Here is a 16,949-nt window from a genome sequence, read left to right on the forward strand (position 1 = left end):
TAAGTATTATGTATTATGTAGGGAAATTAGACTGACGTCAAATGCAAAAAGAAAATAAATAAAGGTTCTTTGATGTTACTGCACATGAGTTGGAGTCAGCAGATTGTACGCTGTTTTATTTACTGGGAACAGATCAGAAAAGTCTGATTCATGGTAATAACTCATGCTGTAGATGTGCTAAATACTAATTAGGTTTAAATTGCTCAAATATTGAATCCAACAAGCCCTGAATAATGACTTCTCACTGTTTCAACCCTAACAATATCTGGCTTAATGATCATATTACAGAATGGGTTCTCTGAAGTGTTGGGTTTCATGTTGTTGAGAAATGAACATTTCTATCATTACCAGTCAAATGAAGGACAGACATCATGTCACATTGTTCTGCTTCAAGTTCCGTTTTAATGAGACCACAAAATCAATACATGGTATGCAGTGATATTTTCTTTCGATGCCAGCCGGACCCGTTCACTCACAAGCGCACATAACAATCGTACAACAAAATTCAATGTTTGAGCATTTGCCGTTTCAGTTAGCAATGCCTGCCACAGATTCATCTTTAATCATAATCTCATGTCCATTACCACGTTCAGCTTCATTTCCTTTTTTCTCCCAAAGCTGCTTGAGATCATAGGTCATAATAAAAAGGCATCACTAAAGGATACATACAAAACAAAACCTGAAGGACTGCATCGCTTGGAAATGTTATTATTTGATAATTATTGAAATTTGGATAAAATTTGGTTTCTACTTTCTCTGTACGTTGCTCTGCTTGTCTTGTTTTACATGATGTCCTGCTGGTGCTGTGTGGATTCACTGACGACCTTCAATGAGACACAAGAGAAGAGATCAGTCACACATCTATATGAAAACTCAAAATGCAAAATGATTATGGAGATGTGTAAGGTGAGTGAAGCAGTTGGGGAAACAGACACAAGGTGAATTTAGGACAAATATGTGCAGAATATAAATAGGCACAACATAAAACATGAGGTAAAACTTTCAATGAATAAAACTATGTGTAAGTTAAACCAGATTTGGTCCCCCAAATTCATTTAAGAGTTTAAATTTCACTTAGAAAAACCAAAATCACAGCATAAAAACCAAATGAACTATCATGACAGTATTTTTTGGCTTTTTTTTTGCAGTGTATGGGCAAGGACAATAAACAGTAATTACACTGATCAGCCATAAGATTAAAACCACCTTGTTTCTACACTCACTGTCCATTTTATCAGCTCCACTTACCATATAGAAGCTCTTTGTAGTTCTACAATTACTTACTGTAGTCCATCTGTTTCTCTGCATGCTTTGTTAGCCCCTTTCATGCTGTTCTTCAATGGTCAGGACCCCCACAGGACCACTACAGAACAGGTATTATTTAGGTGGTGGATCATTCTCAGCACTGCAGTGACACTGACATGGTGGTGGTGTGTTAGTGTGTGTTGTGCTGGTATGAATGTATCAGACACAGCAGCGCTGCTGGAGTTTTTAAACACCTCACTGTCACTGCTGGACTGAGAATAGTCCACCAACCAAAAACATCCAGCCAACAGCGCCCAGTGGGCAGCGTCCTGTGACCACTGATGAAGGTCTAGAAGATGACGGACTCAAACAGCAGCAATAGATGAGCGATCGTCTCTGACTTTACATCTACAAGGTGGACCAAGTAGGTAGGCGTGTCTAATAGTGTGGACAGTGAGTGGACACGGTATTTAAAAACTCCAGCAGCGCTGCTGTGTCTAATCCACTCATACCAGCACAACACACACTAACACACCACCACCATGTCAGTGTCACTGCAGTGCTGAGAATGATCCACCACCTAAATAATACCTGCTCTGTGGTGGTCCTGTATGTAGAGAAGTAATTGTAGAACTACAAAGTGCTCCTATATGGTAAGTGGAGCTGATAAAATGGACAGTGAGTGTAGAAACAAAAAGGTGGATTTAATGTTATGGCTGAATGTATATAATTATTTATATAATAATTTTAAGGCCCTGTTGCAGTTTTTGTTGTATGCAAAATTCTCCAAACAAAACTACTTTACTTTTAAATCTCCCAATTAATAAAACTTTGTAAACTAAACCACATTTGGTCCCTCAAATTAATTTTAAGACAGTAGATTGCACTTAGGACAAATCAAAAAGAATTCCCAAACTAGAATTTAGGCATAGTTTAAATGCCAAGTCAAGTTTCTGATGTGACTTGTTTTTAGTCATTAACATCCATACACTGCATGATAGTGATTAGGTTTATCATACTGTAACTTGTATTTAATGCCACTATTCTCCTACAGAAGCTCAGAAGCATTTGGGTGATCCATTGGTGCCTAACAGGAAGTGTAATTAATCTCTGAGGGGAAGCAGGTGGGGAAGGAGAGATGTGAAGATGGAACTTCACTTACACACTGAGTGCTCATGGCACTTATTGCTTAACTAGACTTTCTAGTCTGGATGCACATAAAGATATGAAGTGGGTGATTTACTGAATGGAAGGACAATACTTTATGACAGAAATAATATGCTGAATTTAGGAGAGAGGGGTTTGTGTGTGCGTTACCTCTCCATCACGTGTCTCGATGGTCTTGATCAGGACTGTTTTCTTGGAGTGGACCTCAGCCGGACGCTGCTGTTGGAATTGCTCTGTGTTGCTTGTCTCTGTAAGATAATAATTGCACAGACACGCTTTCTTTAGATTGAACTACCACAGTCTGATGTTCCCTCCTGTGTGATGTTTGAGCCCTAACAACAGTTTATCTAACTGTTATGACTTTGCGCCCTCTGGTGGTTAATTTAGGCATGTCATGTCTATAAAGCTGACCTAGATGTTTGGATTAGTAGGTGCATAAAAACAGTTTAAGGTCTTACCTCTGACATCACCTCTGTAGTTCAGTGAGGAGAATGCCTGTGGAGGCAGAGTAATCCTGAGGAGGAGAAAAATGCTGTGAGTCTAAGAAACTCATTTCTGGAAGACGTTATATGGTCCTAAGGACACACACGCCCAGATTTAAGGACAGTGCCATTGTTGCTTTAAATAAATAATGCCCTCATACCCCTCCCACCTACCTCAGTATCATTGTAAATTGTAAATACAAGTCGTGCAATAATACTGTTATTTGTAAATGTGTAATACTGCTACACTTTATACACTTTTATATATATTTTTATACATTTTAGATCTTAATATTTAAGGAATTAATTGCTGTGTATTTTTAAATATTTCCAATATTTAAATAGGCTCAAATGCCACCCCCACCACCCTAAATTCATGGCTACGGCCTTGTCTTGTACCACTTAAAAACACTGGGAGCAAAGCACCATCTATTGTTGGGTATCTCTCTCTCTCACACACACACACACACACTTGACCAGTTGTCTTCTGCATGTTTCTTAGATGGCTGAAAATACTGTCTTAAGAATAACCTGGGAAGAACATGCAAAATTGCTTACAGTCAAGAGTCAGAGTCAAAAATCCACCCCAGGTCACTAGGGCCCATGTTGTTGTTTGGAGCCCCTTTACCAGCCTTACCACAGTGGTGCCCTCAATATAAATGTTGTTAAATGACCCAGTCATAACATAAAAATATTATCATTTTCTATTTTTCAACTACTCCGCGCTGATCAGGGTTGCAGTGGGTCTTGCACCAGAACCATATTCACAATACATATTGGGGGGAGGACACATCGCTCAATATTCAGATAGGCTCAAATGCCACCCCCACCACCCTAAATGTTTAATTCATGGCTACGGCCTTGTCTTGTACCACTTGAAAACACTGGGTACAAAGCACCATCTATTGTTGGGTATCTCTCTCTCTCTCTCACACACACACTTGGCCAGTTGTCTTTTGCATGTTTCTTAGACGGCTGAAAAAAAAAACTTAAGTGTCTTGAGGATAATCCAATATTGTAAACAGGACCTTAAAAACCATGTACCACACTTACTCTACCAGTTGTGCCACTGTACCACCCACAATAAAAATACTAGGACTAAGAACTATTCCCTCTTCACCTGCTTTCTTCTCCTTCCAGCAGCTTCCTGTAGGTGGCGATCTCTATATCCAGGGCCATCTTGACATTCAGGAGGTCCTGGTACTCGCGTAGATGGCGGGCCATGTCGTCCTTCATCTTGGCGATCTCAGCCTCCAGATGACCGATCGTGTCCTGGTAGCCGCCAGCCTCGTGGCCCATCCTCTCCTCCATCTCCCTCATTTGCCTCATCAGAGATTCGTTCTGGATAGAAATATAGTGGAATAATTACACAGATACGAGACACCGTTTCTCAGTCTGACTCACTTTATGATATTATATAAATAGCTGGCAAACACCTGAGCAAACACAATAAAGAGCTGCTAATAGCTGGCAGGTGTACAGAAGCTGAGCTCATGTTTGGATTGCTGTGGGTGTTGTAATTGCTCCTGTAGGGTTTATGTAGAAGACAGGACTAAAAAAGAGGCTTACGGTGCCCTTCAGGGAGTCGATCTCACAGGTGTAGGACTGAATCTGGTGGCGGAACTCCATGCACTCCTGCTTGGCGGTTCTCAGAGCATCGTTGTTCTTGTTCACAGCTTGGTTCAGATCGGACACCTGCAGAGAGAAGAAATTAGATATAATCCAAACGTCAGCTGAACAAGTAGCACGTGTAACATTGATTTTATTGCCTGTGAAATGAAAACATTTGGTTGTATTATATTTAGTCTGATTAGTTTGATGGTGATATGTATGAGTGTATGGAGAGTTAGGGGCCTTGGAGCCAAGAGGGTTAGGGGCCTTGCTCAAGGGTCCAACTGTGGCAGAATGGCAGAGCCTGGATTCAAACTCTCAACCTTTCAATTGACTGCCCAATGCTCTACCCACTAGGCTACCACTGTCCCAACTGATACAACGGTCACTTCCTGAAGTCTTGTTTCATTATAACTGAACAATCACAGTTATTATGTATAAGACATGATGAAAGTGGTTAGCAAAAACTCATTTTACCTCCATTGTTGTGTGATTTACCATTTATAGATGAATGGGCTGCTTGTATACTGCTTTTGGATCCGTTCGCCCGCCACGCCACTTTTTATACGCTTTTTCCCCATTGACTTGAAATGCACATCTCTAGTTATTATTATTATTATTATTATTATTATTATCTTAATAATTATTATTATTATCTTAATAATTATTATTATTATCTTAATAATTTTGTTGCTTTCTTTAGGTTGGGGGCGTATGCTCCAAAAAGAGGTCAGATGAAGTGAAGTAACATTTACCTTTTACATATCTGGTACGTGTGAACTTTCCATGAATACTAAATTACTAAATTACACAAGTTTGCATGGAATTAAATTTTTAAAAATGAGTTATTAGTAAGTCTGGAGGGAAACAAACCGTATGTGCTGCCATAAGGATGCAATGAAGTGTTATTTCTGTGTTCACACTAAAGGGCTGTGTTGGGCTGGTTGGCTCTATTCACTAGCTAGTGGTCAGACAGTATAAAACCTGAAGGCTTATAAACAACCAGTTTATCATTTATTTACATTATGGTGCCACCAGCCAATCAGTGTTTTAGTGTAATGAGCCACATGCCATATCTGACTTCAAATCAGGTTTTACAGTACTAGCTCTACTGACCCATGATGGCAAAGTCCAGGACCTACAGTACAGATGGCATTAAGATAATAAAGGTCTAATGCTAATCACTTCCTCCAGTTCAAATAATAATTCCATGGTTCAACAAAAGTACTCCAGCAATTTATATAAACGCCCTAAATACTATATATGTGAAACCTTCTTTAATGTAGACTGTATACACAGATAATGATATTAACAGTGAAGTTTTTACTCGACAGACCTTGGACTTGTACCACTCCTCAGCCTCTGCAACGTTCTTGGCGGCGATGGCCTCGTACTGGCCACGGATGTCTCTCAGAGCAGCGGTCAGGTCGGGTTTGGACATGTCCATCTGAATCTGGACCTGGGTCTCCTGCATCTGGTTCTGCAGCTCACGGATCTCCTGTGTACATAAAGGTACAGATACAGACATTTAAAGACTGTACACCATTAGCCTATATGAATGAAGTGTTCTATATGTGTTTAAACAATATTGTATGAAAAATGCACTGATTTAAAAGAACATAAATGAATGGAAAATGCAGGTCTGCAGTGATGTGAAAAAGAAGTAGTTTTTGATGAGTTATGAGTGTTTTGCTGGCATGGTTCGGTTCTACTTGTCCCCCTTTTGTGAGAGATCCTTACAAATGAATACTAGGTTGATTAATCCTGATGGGAGTGATCTCTTCCAGAATGATAATGCCCCATTCAGAGGACATGAAGAGTCACTGAATGATTAAGGAGTATGAAAATGATATCAATCATAGGCTATGGATGTCACAGTCACCGGATTTCAGTTTAGTGAACATCTATGGGAGATATTAGAGTCTTTTTTAAATGCATTATTTTCCTTTTTATCCTAATTGTAGCGTAGCCAATTAGTCTTCCACTGCTGGGGATCCTGATCGCGTCTAAGGAGGGTATATTCGCCTGCCCATGCTCCTCTACTTCTGTATAGGTGCCTTGGGCTGCTAACCAGGGTCCTTACACAGCGTTGAAGACCCCACCAACTTATTAGTCCGGTCTTTCCCACCCAGCAGACCAGTGGACAATCTTTTGTCTGCTGCAGGCACTGCCATTTTTGCCTGCTAGGGGGCGCCCAGCTGACCATTAGCAGAGCTGAGATTTAACCTTGTGGAGTTCAGGATCCCAGCGCTGGAATATAAACATTGTTGTTTCATCCCTCCAGTGCATTTCTAGGAAAGTTGTAGCCTAGTGGTTAAAGTACTGGACTAGTAATCCAGAGGTCGCTGGTTCAAGCCCCACCACTGCCAGGTTCCCACTGTTGGGCCCTTGAGCAAGGCCCTTAACCCCCAATTGCTTAGGCAGTATACTGTCTGTACTGCTAGTCGCTTTGGATAAAAGCGTCTGCTAAATGCAGAAAATGTAAATGTAGTAACTTGTACATGTCAAAGCACACTAAAGCTGTTCTGATATCTTGTGGTTGCCCAAAACCTTACTACTACAATTTTTGTCCTTTAATCTGTCTCCCATCTGTATATGGCTGTCCTATATAAGATGACATGGGACATTCTAACATTTTCTTCTCTATCACAGCTGCGTGTTTAAATCCCCCTTAGGTTTTAATTATAGAAATGCATCTGTTCCATAGCATTATGCCCCCCCGCCCCCCTTCTGTTAGAGCACAGCTGACAAATGCACACATGTCATGTTAACTTATGACCCCTAAAATGTCAGACAAAAAGGACCTAACCTTTAAAAGCTCTGACTCTGTAGGTATTTGTGTAGGTGGGTGGCTGGATGTTTGTGAGTGCTTCGTTCCTTTTATATGCTGCAGGATTTACATTTGGACTAAAATAGTAGTCTGGAATGTGGAATTCTGACAGTCTATTTATGTTGACTTGGCAATTAAAATGAAGATGGAAGAGAGTGTGAGTGGTGTTGAGAAGAATAATTAAGGGACTGCACGCACCTCCTCATGGATCCTCTTGAGGAAGGCGATCTCCTCCTGAAGGCCCTCGATGCGTCTCTCCAGGTCCAGCCTGGCGAGAGTAGCAGCATCAACGTCCTACACAGGAAGCCACATAAATAAAGTTTAGAAGCAGCGCAGTTCCAGCTCAATCAGTTTTCAAAACAGGGTAGAGAGAAAATGTCGATTTTACAAACACCTAATGAACCTGTAAGGGTTAAAGTTAGCATGCAGTCGTTTAAAGACACAAAAATCTAGCCCCCAAGTCTTTCTGAACACTGTTTACCATCATAAGGAAGCTTAACTCATCTTTAAGGGGTGCTAAGTGCTGGTATACATAAGTTAACTGTTGCTTATGATTTTCTAGTGACAGTTCTGGTCATAAGGTCAGAGAGGACTGCTGTCCTTTCCATCCAGTGAGCAGAACAAATCTTTCTTTATTGGACTCCCTACCGATCAGCTTTGACACAGATAATTGAACTTTGACACTGAACTTTGACATGTCAGTAATAGAATCTAATTTAACTGTTTTCCTTGCACCCACTAGTCAGACCTAAGCAAAACTAAGTCAACAATATCATGATACAGTATGTATCATATACTGTCTAGGCTCTGTCACCCACTCCAGGTTCAGAAGCAGTTTATTTGACAAATGAAATTTTGTTTTGTGGAAGGTTTTGCAGAATGAACATTTTCTTGTTTTGTAATATTGATAGTAAACTCACAGCTCTGAAAGCGGAGAGGTTGTTTTCAGCCTCCTCCTTCTGGTGGATCTCCTCCTGAAGTCTGTAGAAGAACAAAAACAGTGGTCAGAATCATTTAAATAAATACCCCATATTTCTAGACATGGTGCAGTCAGGTATATCTAAATCACATATACTAGTGGGGCGGCACGGTGGCTAAGTGGGTAGCACTGTCGCCTCACAGCAAGAAGGTCCTGGGTTTGATACCCAGGTGGGGCGGTCTGGGTCCTTTCTGTGTGGAGTTTGCATGTTCTCCCTGTGTCTGTGTGGGTTTCCTCTGGGAGCTCCGGTTTCCTCCCACAGTCCAAAAACATGCAAGTGAGGTGAATTGGAGATACCAAACTTGTGATTGTGAAACTGATGAATCTTGTGTAATGAATAACTACCATTTTTGTCATGAATGTAACCAAAGTGTAAAACATGACATTAAAATCCTAATAAACAAACAAACACATATACTACACCAGTATGTGGAAACCAGAACATCACTTTAAAACCAAGAGAGTTAATTTAGAGTTGGCCCCCAGAAGCCTCCAAGTGTACTGTTGTACACATTTCACTTTTAATTTTGGAATATGACTTCACTTCCATTCAGCTATAAGAGCTTTAGCAAGGTCAGTCACTGATAAGACCTGCTCACAGTCAGTGCTCCACTTAATCCTAAAGGTGTCAGACAGGGTTAAAGTGAAGGTTATTTGCCGGCCAGTTAGTAACAGTATTCCTGTTTCTTCAGACCAAACGACATGTGTGTGTACCTCCTGAGACACGAAAACTCAGTACTTAATTTACTTCGGGATCAATAAAGTATCTATCTATCTATCTATCTATCTATCTATCTATCTATCTATCTATCTATCTATCTATCCATCTATCCATCTATCCATCTATCCATCTATCCATCTATCTATCTATCTATCTATCTATCTATCTATCTATCTACATAAAGCTCTAGACAAACACTTATTAGTAAGCGCTGCAGCTGAAAACAGATTGTTTTTATGTTTTAGCTCTTATCTATCTCATTCTGTAAGCTTGTCTGGCTGATTGATGTTTTCATTTAATAATAACAGCACTTGAAGTTGGCCTGAGCTGCTGCACATACAGGGCAGACATTAACAAACCCACTTGTTGGAAAGGGGCTGCATTAAAGCTTCTGCATTATGATATTCTACTCACAATGTTTGATGACAGATATTTAATAGCTGTATGTATAGCTTACATTTTAGCACATGTAAGTAATGAGTGTAGCTGACATAGGAACTGGTGGAGCCCAATGGTGGAGTCTGAAACTACTTAGTCCGAATACTTTTGGCCACATACAGAGAAATAACCTCTCCATAAGCAGTAATTTTCCATTTATAGAAAAGGCAGAAAAGATGAAGGAACAATGTTCTGGTGTCACCTTACCGTAAGTCACCAATGCAAAGAGGCCAAGCATGATTGTGCACATTTGGAATCAGCATTTGGATGTTCTGCTCATTAATGCTTTGATGTAGCCATGTCTAGTATACGTGGTACGGATCTAGTTTCATGCGTGCAATTGTTGGCAGTGCGATCATGTTTGATGACAGATGCAGGAGTCACACCATGTGTATAACATCTTCGGTATCTCCGAGCTATTGCTGATCAGTCAATTATTTGCCACACTATAGGAAACTGCACTGCACTGCAAACCCTATACACACTGAGGCATGTTAAATCTTATCAGATGGCACCACCGCCCTGAATCTCTCTCTATAGTATGTTTATTTAAGCTAGACCTAGTTCTTCCATTTTTGGAAGTCTTAACACAGAGCGTTAGGAGCAACGTCTAGAAATAGCCCTTCTAATAGCGTACAAATGGTTATAGTGAATCATTATTGTTAATGTGGAGCAGTTCTACTTTAATGCCTACAGTCCCTTGAGTGCTATTCGCTCACTCCCTCACGTATACCCACTCAGACACCCCCCGTGCTGAGAGAGCCTGCCTGAGAGATAAGAGTATTTTAGGAGATGAGAATTCTTCACAGTGCTGGGGGTGAGTATATTGGGGGAGATAATAATAGCTTTCTAATATGGGCGCCATGCTTCATGACTAGATCCTCTTGCAGCTGGGAACGCGAGTCTAGAACTGTCTAACCTCACTTCCAATAACACACGCACTTCCAATGTTAACCGCAGGATTAATCACTACATGGGTTACTGTACAGCATGAGATTACATTCCAATCAATTATAATTTGTCTTGATTTTTAACATTTTCAATTCATAAAATATATATTACAGGTAGAATCTTCCTAGCACATGGAATTAACATAGAATAATGAAAGGTGTGTTGTTACCTAATTGGGCAGCCTAATCAAGCCCCTTTGGGCACAGTACGTTTCTTGGAACAATCTTGGAAAAGCAGCTGCCTTGGTGACTTTTACCCTACTCTTGCTGGCATCCCTACACATCTACACAGTAGATCATGTTTTTCCACCTAGACATTTTATAATAGGAGTCTGCCATGTTTATGTTTTTTCTTGTGAAGTATTATGACTGGGAGATCTAAACAAGCAAGCCTGAGTCTGCAGTTTCTTCCATAATTGTTTTCTTTAGCAGTTAATAGACTGGCTTTGCTTCAGTAACTGTTTTATTGTTGCTAAGGCATCCCTAATTTATATGGGAACAATATTTAAACAGTTCACCATTAAAATCACTTTTTGATTAACAATTTCCATCAGAAATTCATTTACTTTGTTTCCAAAGCGACTTACATTACAGTTAGCAGTCCGAGCAATTGAGTGTTAAGGGCCTTGCTCAAGAGTCCAACAGCAGCAACCTGGAAGAACCAGCAACCTTAGGAAATTTTGTCCAGTACCTTAACCACTAGGCTACAGCTTGCCCTAAATATAATTAGGTAGGTGTATTTTGCCCATATTGTAATAATAATTAAAGAAAACTTCACTTAGCAGAGGTGTATTTTACCCAGTAGAGTTTGAAGGTTATACCTTATATCTCAGGTGTTTATTAAATGATAAGCTTGTCACCTGTAACCCTAGATAATTGCCTTTCTTTTGTAAAATTGTGTAATAAGTGAAACATTAGACAGTATATTGTAAACCAGAGATATAAAAGCAGTGAGTTGATTTTCACCTATTTAACATACTGCCTTTTATTCCAGTTCTTTTGGTGAAACTTTACCCCTTTTAAAGCCTAAATGACCTCTATATTTTAATCACTGTGTCCACCTGTTGCCTGTCTCTGTGGTTCCTGATATCGCCTTGTTTTAATATCTTAACATCTTGTAGGGTCTTGATTTTGTATTCCCTTGTATACATCTAGAACTTTGGCCTTTGCAAAATCAATCACTCTTAATTGAACTCACTGTGAAAAATACCTGCAGGGCAAAATGAATGAGCTAAAAATGAGCTTTACTACAATATCTGTTCATAACCGACATATTTAAACTTTTTGGAGGTGCTTTATGAAATATAATACACTTGTTAGCACCCACTCACTTCTGCGGTCTAGAAATCTAAACATGGTCTTTGCTAATATGCAGGCAATGTTACTGCCAAATATATATAACCTAAACTCTAAATCACTTCATTCCTGCTGCTATAGTAAATCATTTATGACGTAACTTCAGAAAATGACTAAATATAAACCATTACTGTAATATAAACAAACAAATTGGACATTTTTACCGCCGTGTCCTCCAGTCAATTCAATAACACACATGCAGGAGTTATGGGGACAGCCTGACGCCTTCAAGTATAGGACAGGCTGGTTAAATAACTAACACTGGAATGAAATCAGAAATAGCATAAGGATACCATAACCTGTTGTGTTTGTACTTTAAGTAGCTGTGCATCTTCTCATCCACACTCAACAAAGATAGTACACTAAACTATTAAGGGTACAAAATGGTAAGTCACGGTTCAAGTCTTTTGTATTATAAATACCCGTAGCCAGTAAATGTAATGTATATTAATAACTCTCTAGACGTACCTAATTAGACCATGACATTTTTACACTCTTAACGGTACCTTAAGCTGTATTAAACCTTGGTTTTAACTGTGCAGAAAGCATTTATTTCATGACAATGTTCTCTTCCCTAAACGAACAAGCTGACAATGTGCAAGGTCACTTACTCATCCATTCACATTCACTTACAACTAGTGGCATGTTAAAGCAGAGAGTATGCGTACTGGCATGTGTTCTAGCAGGTGGGAAGATACCAGAGTACCTAGTACCAACAGAGACAGTGAGAACTGAACTGGATTTTTGCTATGCATGTGTAAGTTTCTCTCACCTGAGCTTAAGCTTCTGCAGGTCGTCGGCAAGGTTGTCGCGCTCCACCTCGGTACGAGCTCTCTGATTGGTCAAAGCATCCACCTGTCTACGGAGCTCCCTCATCTCCTCCTCGTATATCTCAGCAATGCGAGTGGGTTCACGGCCCCTCATGCGCTCGATCTCGACGGACAGGGCTTGGTTCTGCTGTTCCAGGAAGCGCACCTTCTCGATGTAGCTGGCGAAGCGGTCGTTCAGGTGCTGCAGCTCGGCCTTCTCGTTGGTGCGAGTGTGCAGGAAATCCTGGTTCATGGCGTCGGCCAGGCTGAAGTCCAACTTCTCGACCGCGTAGGAGCGGGCCGCTGGTCCACCGTAGGCATAAGAGGATGCAGAGCGGTGGCCGGAGTGCATAGGGTTGGAAGACGAGGACTTGGTCATCTCATAAACTCTGGAGGAAACACGCGAGGAACCAGAGGAGCCCTTGCTGAAAAGGGAGCTGGGCATGGTGGAGCTCAGGCCTGAGCCGAAGGTTCGGCGGTAGGAAGAGGCTGTCTCAGCTGAGGAGGAGTAGGACTTGCTCATGGTTGGAAAGCTGTGGGGTGTTTGCTGGTATGAGTTGAAAGGCTTAAGTAGAATGAGGGGCAGCTGCAGGAAAAGCTGCTATATGTAGCCCTGCTCACATTTTACCCCCTCCCCACTTCAGCCCTCACTTTTGCCTCAGCTGTCATGGGCTTTCCAGTAGCTGGGTGGAGTAGATGCCAGAAAATATGTCAGATAGCATGGACACCCTGGCTAGGGCTGACAGTGGCCTAGAATGGGTTACGTGCCAGCCAGTTTCCTGGGAATGAGATGATCAATTATTCATATTTTACAGGAAACTCAAGGAATTGATTGCAGGCGAATGTTAACCTTTCCATTCCTTACACATGAGCTCAGGTTCATTTATTTTTAATGGTTCCTTCACACTGTCAGGGTCATCGTTCAAGTGTTACCAATGGAAAACACTGGGCATAAGGTAGAAACACGCCTTGCAGGGCAATACACAGTTACACAAATGCTTACATCTAAGGAAATTTAGGACTATCAATAATTTCAAAAGATGGGAAGAAACATTAGTACCCCAATGGGCTGGAGGATGTTCAAATTATCCTCCAGGCCACCCAAGGAGGACGGGGGTCCCTGCTGAGTCTGGTTCCTCTAAAGGTTTCTTCCTGTATTTTTAGGGTTTTTTTCCTTTCCACTGTCGCCCTCGGCTTGCTCAACAGGGGTTTTTGGTCTGTTGGTCCTGGATTCTGTAAAGCTGCTTTGAGACAATGTCCATTTTGACTTGACTTGACACCCATGAAGAAAGAATAGAGAAACAGAAAGAACATGCTACACTTGTTAATGTAATTATTGGGAAGGTTCGAACCAAGGTCTGTAGGATTCACTCTCTTTGCAGACACAGAAATGCTGATGAAGTTTTTAAACACCTCACTGTCACTGCTGGACTGAGAATAGTCCACCAACCAAAAATATCCAGACAACAGCGCCACATAAGCAGCATCCTGTGATCACTGATGAAGGTCTAGAAGATGACCAACTCAAACAGCAGCAATAGATGAGCGATCGTCTCTGACTTTACATCTACAAGGTGGACCGACTAGGTAGGAGTGACTGATAGAGTGGACAGTGAGTGGACACGGTATTTAAAAACTCCAGCACAACCAACAAACTCATACCAGCACAACACACACTAACACACCACCACCATGTCAGTGTCACTGCAGTGCTGAGAATGATCCACCACCCAAATAATGCCTGCTCTGTGGTGGCCCTGTGATGGTCCTGACCATTGAAGAACAGCATGAAAGGGGGCTAACAAAGTATGTAGAGATACAGATGGACAGTCAGTAATTGTAGAACTACAAAGTGCTTCTATATGGTAAGTGGAGCTAATAAAATGGCAACCTGGCAGTGGTGGGGCTTGAACCAACAGGCTTCTGGTTACAGTCAAGTTACAACTGCCCTCAACCTTCTTCTCCTTTCTACCTACCCTTGACATAGCCAATCATGTCTGGACATAGAAGCACAGCTTGGGATTTAGATGCCTGACCAGCGTTGGACAAGCGTAATTTACCACTGCATTCTTTTATCATTGATATTATTTTATTATTTAGATTTGATGTCTTAAACATTTTCTTTATTTAGTGTATGACAAATCCCAAAAGGCCAGCATGTAAAAGGTCATTTTTACTTTGGTTCTGCTTGAGCGTGGCATCACCACAGTGATGACGCATGTGTTGTGCCAGATCATACACGGCTCAGACTTTCTGTGTGTGGTGGGACGCCAGATATTTATACTGCTGCGTGTGATTCAGTGTCACGTTCATGTTTGTCTGTAAGCCTCATCATCCTCTACTAATATCAGATGGGATGGGCTTAAAGTTGTAGATAATTTTAGGAAGAAGGCTTAGAATTAACATTCCCCAAATAATCTTAAAATGTAAAATATATGGCTATTTGTATGTGGACACTACACCAAACAGCCATAACATTAAACCCCCTCCTTGTTTCTACACTCACTGTCCATTTTATCAGCTCCACTTACCATATAGAAGCACTTTGTATATTATTTGGGTGGTGGATCATTCTCAGCACTGCAGTGACACTGACATGGTGGTGGTGTGTTAGTGGGTGTTGTGCTGGTATGAGTGGATCAGACACAGCAGCGCTGATGGAGTTTTTAAACACCTCACTGTCACTGCTGGGCTGAGAATAGTCCACCAACCAAAAATATCCAGCCAACAGCGCCCCGTGGGCGGCGTCCTGTGACCACTGATGAAGGTCTAGAAGATGACCGACTCAAACAGCAGCAATAGATGAGCGATCGCCTCTGACTTTACATCTACAAGGTGAACCAACTAGGTAGGAGTGTCTTATAGAGTGGACAGTGAGTGGACACGGTATTTAAAAACTCCAGCAGCGCTGCTGTGTCTGATCCACTCATACCAGCACAACACACACTAACACACCACCACCATGTCAGTGTCACTGCAGTGCTGAGAATCATTCACCACCTAAATAATACCTGCTCTGTGGTGGTCCTGTGGTGGTCCTGACCATTGAAGAACAGGGTGAAAGCAGGCTAAAAAGGTATGTAGAGAAATAGATAAACTACAGTCAGTAATTGTAGAACTACAAAGTGGAACTGATAAAATGGACAGAGAGTGTAGAAACAAGGAGGTGGTTTTAATGTTATGGCTGATCAGCGTAGCTCTAAAGCTTGTTGGACATTTCAAACCATTATCATTAATATGGAGTTGTTACCGTCTCTTTGCATCTGTAATGACCTCCACTCTGAATAGATTTTCCACAAGATTTTGGAGTGTAACTATGGGAATGTGTGCCCATTCAATCAAAGCAAGATTTGAAAGTTCAGGCACTGATGTTGTACTTGAAAATCTGGTGAGCAATCAACAGACTAATTTATTTTGAAAGTGTTTAATAGGATTAAGGTCAGGGCTCTGTCAAGGTAACTTAAGTTCCCTCGTGCCAAAATCAAAATAAATCATTCTCAATTAACCAAGGCACAGTCATTCTGAAGCAAAATGACTCTCACTAAATGTTTTCTACAAGGTTGGAGGGGAATAATTTATTGCATATAATTAATTCTGTATACTTTTAGCCAGATAATAGGTATAATAATTAAAATATATATATATTTCTGAGTCATATTATACCATAACACAGTTTTTTCTCATTCAGAACATCTACCACCTCATTACGTCTTGTAGTTCTGATCAGTTTTCTAATTATAAAATGTATGTAACACTCGGGAAATGAAGATGTTGCCTCTCTGTATGAAACAGATTTGAAACCTAATAACTGAGCTGGCATGTCCTCCTACCCCCCTTTACCCCTCCACCCACTCCCCATTTGCCGGCAGTACTGTTGGTCTGGTTGAATGCTCTGTGTTACGCCACAGCTGCTGCTGTCACTGCTGTTAAAAGGTTTTAGGTTTGAACCCTGTCGCTTTATGCTCTCCGGAGGGCCTGTCAAAAAGCACGAGGATCTGGACCTGACAAGGGCCAATTATTAAACAAACCTTAAATAAAGCAATTCAGCTGAAGCAACATCATAAGAATCAGAACAGGGTAAACGATCGAAATTTATTAAAAGATTATGTGGATACCAGGTTAAGATATACTACACATACATGCACATACATACACAGATCAGCCATAACATTAAAACCACCTCCTTGTATCTACCCTCACTGTCCATTTTATCAGCTCCACTTACCATATAGAAGCACTTTGTAGTTCTACAATTACTGACTGTAGTCCATCTGTTTCTCTGCATGCTTTGTTAGCCCCCTTTTATGCTGTTCTTCAATGGTTAGGACCCCCACAGGACCCCCACAGAGCAGGTATTATTT

At 41.0% G+C, this 16,949-nt stretch overlaps 1 protein-coding gene across 1 annotated transcript; it reads right to left on the reverse strand.

Moving 5' to 3' along the window:
- Positions 1-374: 374 nt before the first annotated feature.
- Positions 375-13,149, reverse strand: desma (desmin a). Its single transcript, XM_063005475.1, has 9 exons — positions 12,552-13,149; positions 8,256-8,316; positions 7,534-7,629; positions 5,842-6,003; positions 4,464-4,589; positions 4,015-4,235; positions 2,871-2,926; positions 2,563-2,660; positions 375-824 (listed from the first exon to the last, which is right to left on the reverse strand). Exons 1-9 carry the CDS (start codon positions 13,109-13,111, stop codon positions 783-785), a joined length of 1,422 nt encoding a protein of 473 aa, XP_062861545.1. The 5' UTR covers positions 13,112-13,149; the 3' UTR covers positions 375-782.
- Positions 13,150-16,949: the final 3,800 nt, after the last annotated feature.

The sequence above is a fragment of the Trichomycterus rosablanca genome, chromosome 12, assembly GCF_030014385.1.
Source record: "Trichomycterus rosablanca isolate fTriRos1 chromosome 12, fTriRos1.hap1, whole genome shotgun sequence".
Taxonomy (NCBI): Eukaryota; Metazoa; Chordata; class Actinopteri; order Siluriformes; family Trichomycteridae; genus Trichomycterus; species Trichomycterus rosablanca.

Bases quoted from the DNA above. Each gene is read 5' to 3' on its own strand.
- desma (XM_063005475.1), bottom strand. From the start codon at position 13,111: ATGAGCAAGTCCTACTCCTCCTCAGCTGAGACAGCCTCTTCCTACCGC. The intron at 4,236-4,463 runs GTAAGCCTCTTT...ATTTCTATCCAG, and splicing joins TCGACTCCCTGAAGGGCACC to AACGAATCTCTGATGAGGCA. The intron at 2,661-2,870 runs GTAAGACCTTAA...ATTATCTTACAG, and splicing joins CTACAGAGGTGATGTCAGAG to AGACAAGCAACACAGAGCAA.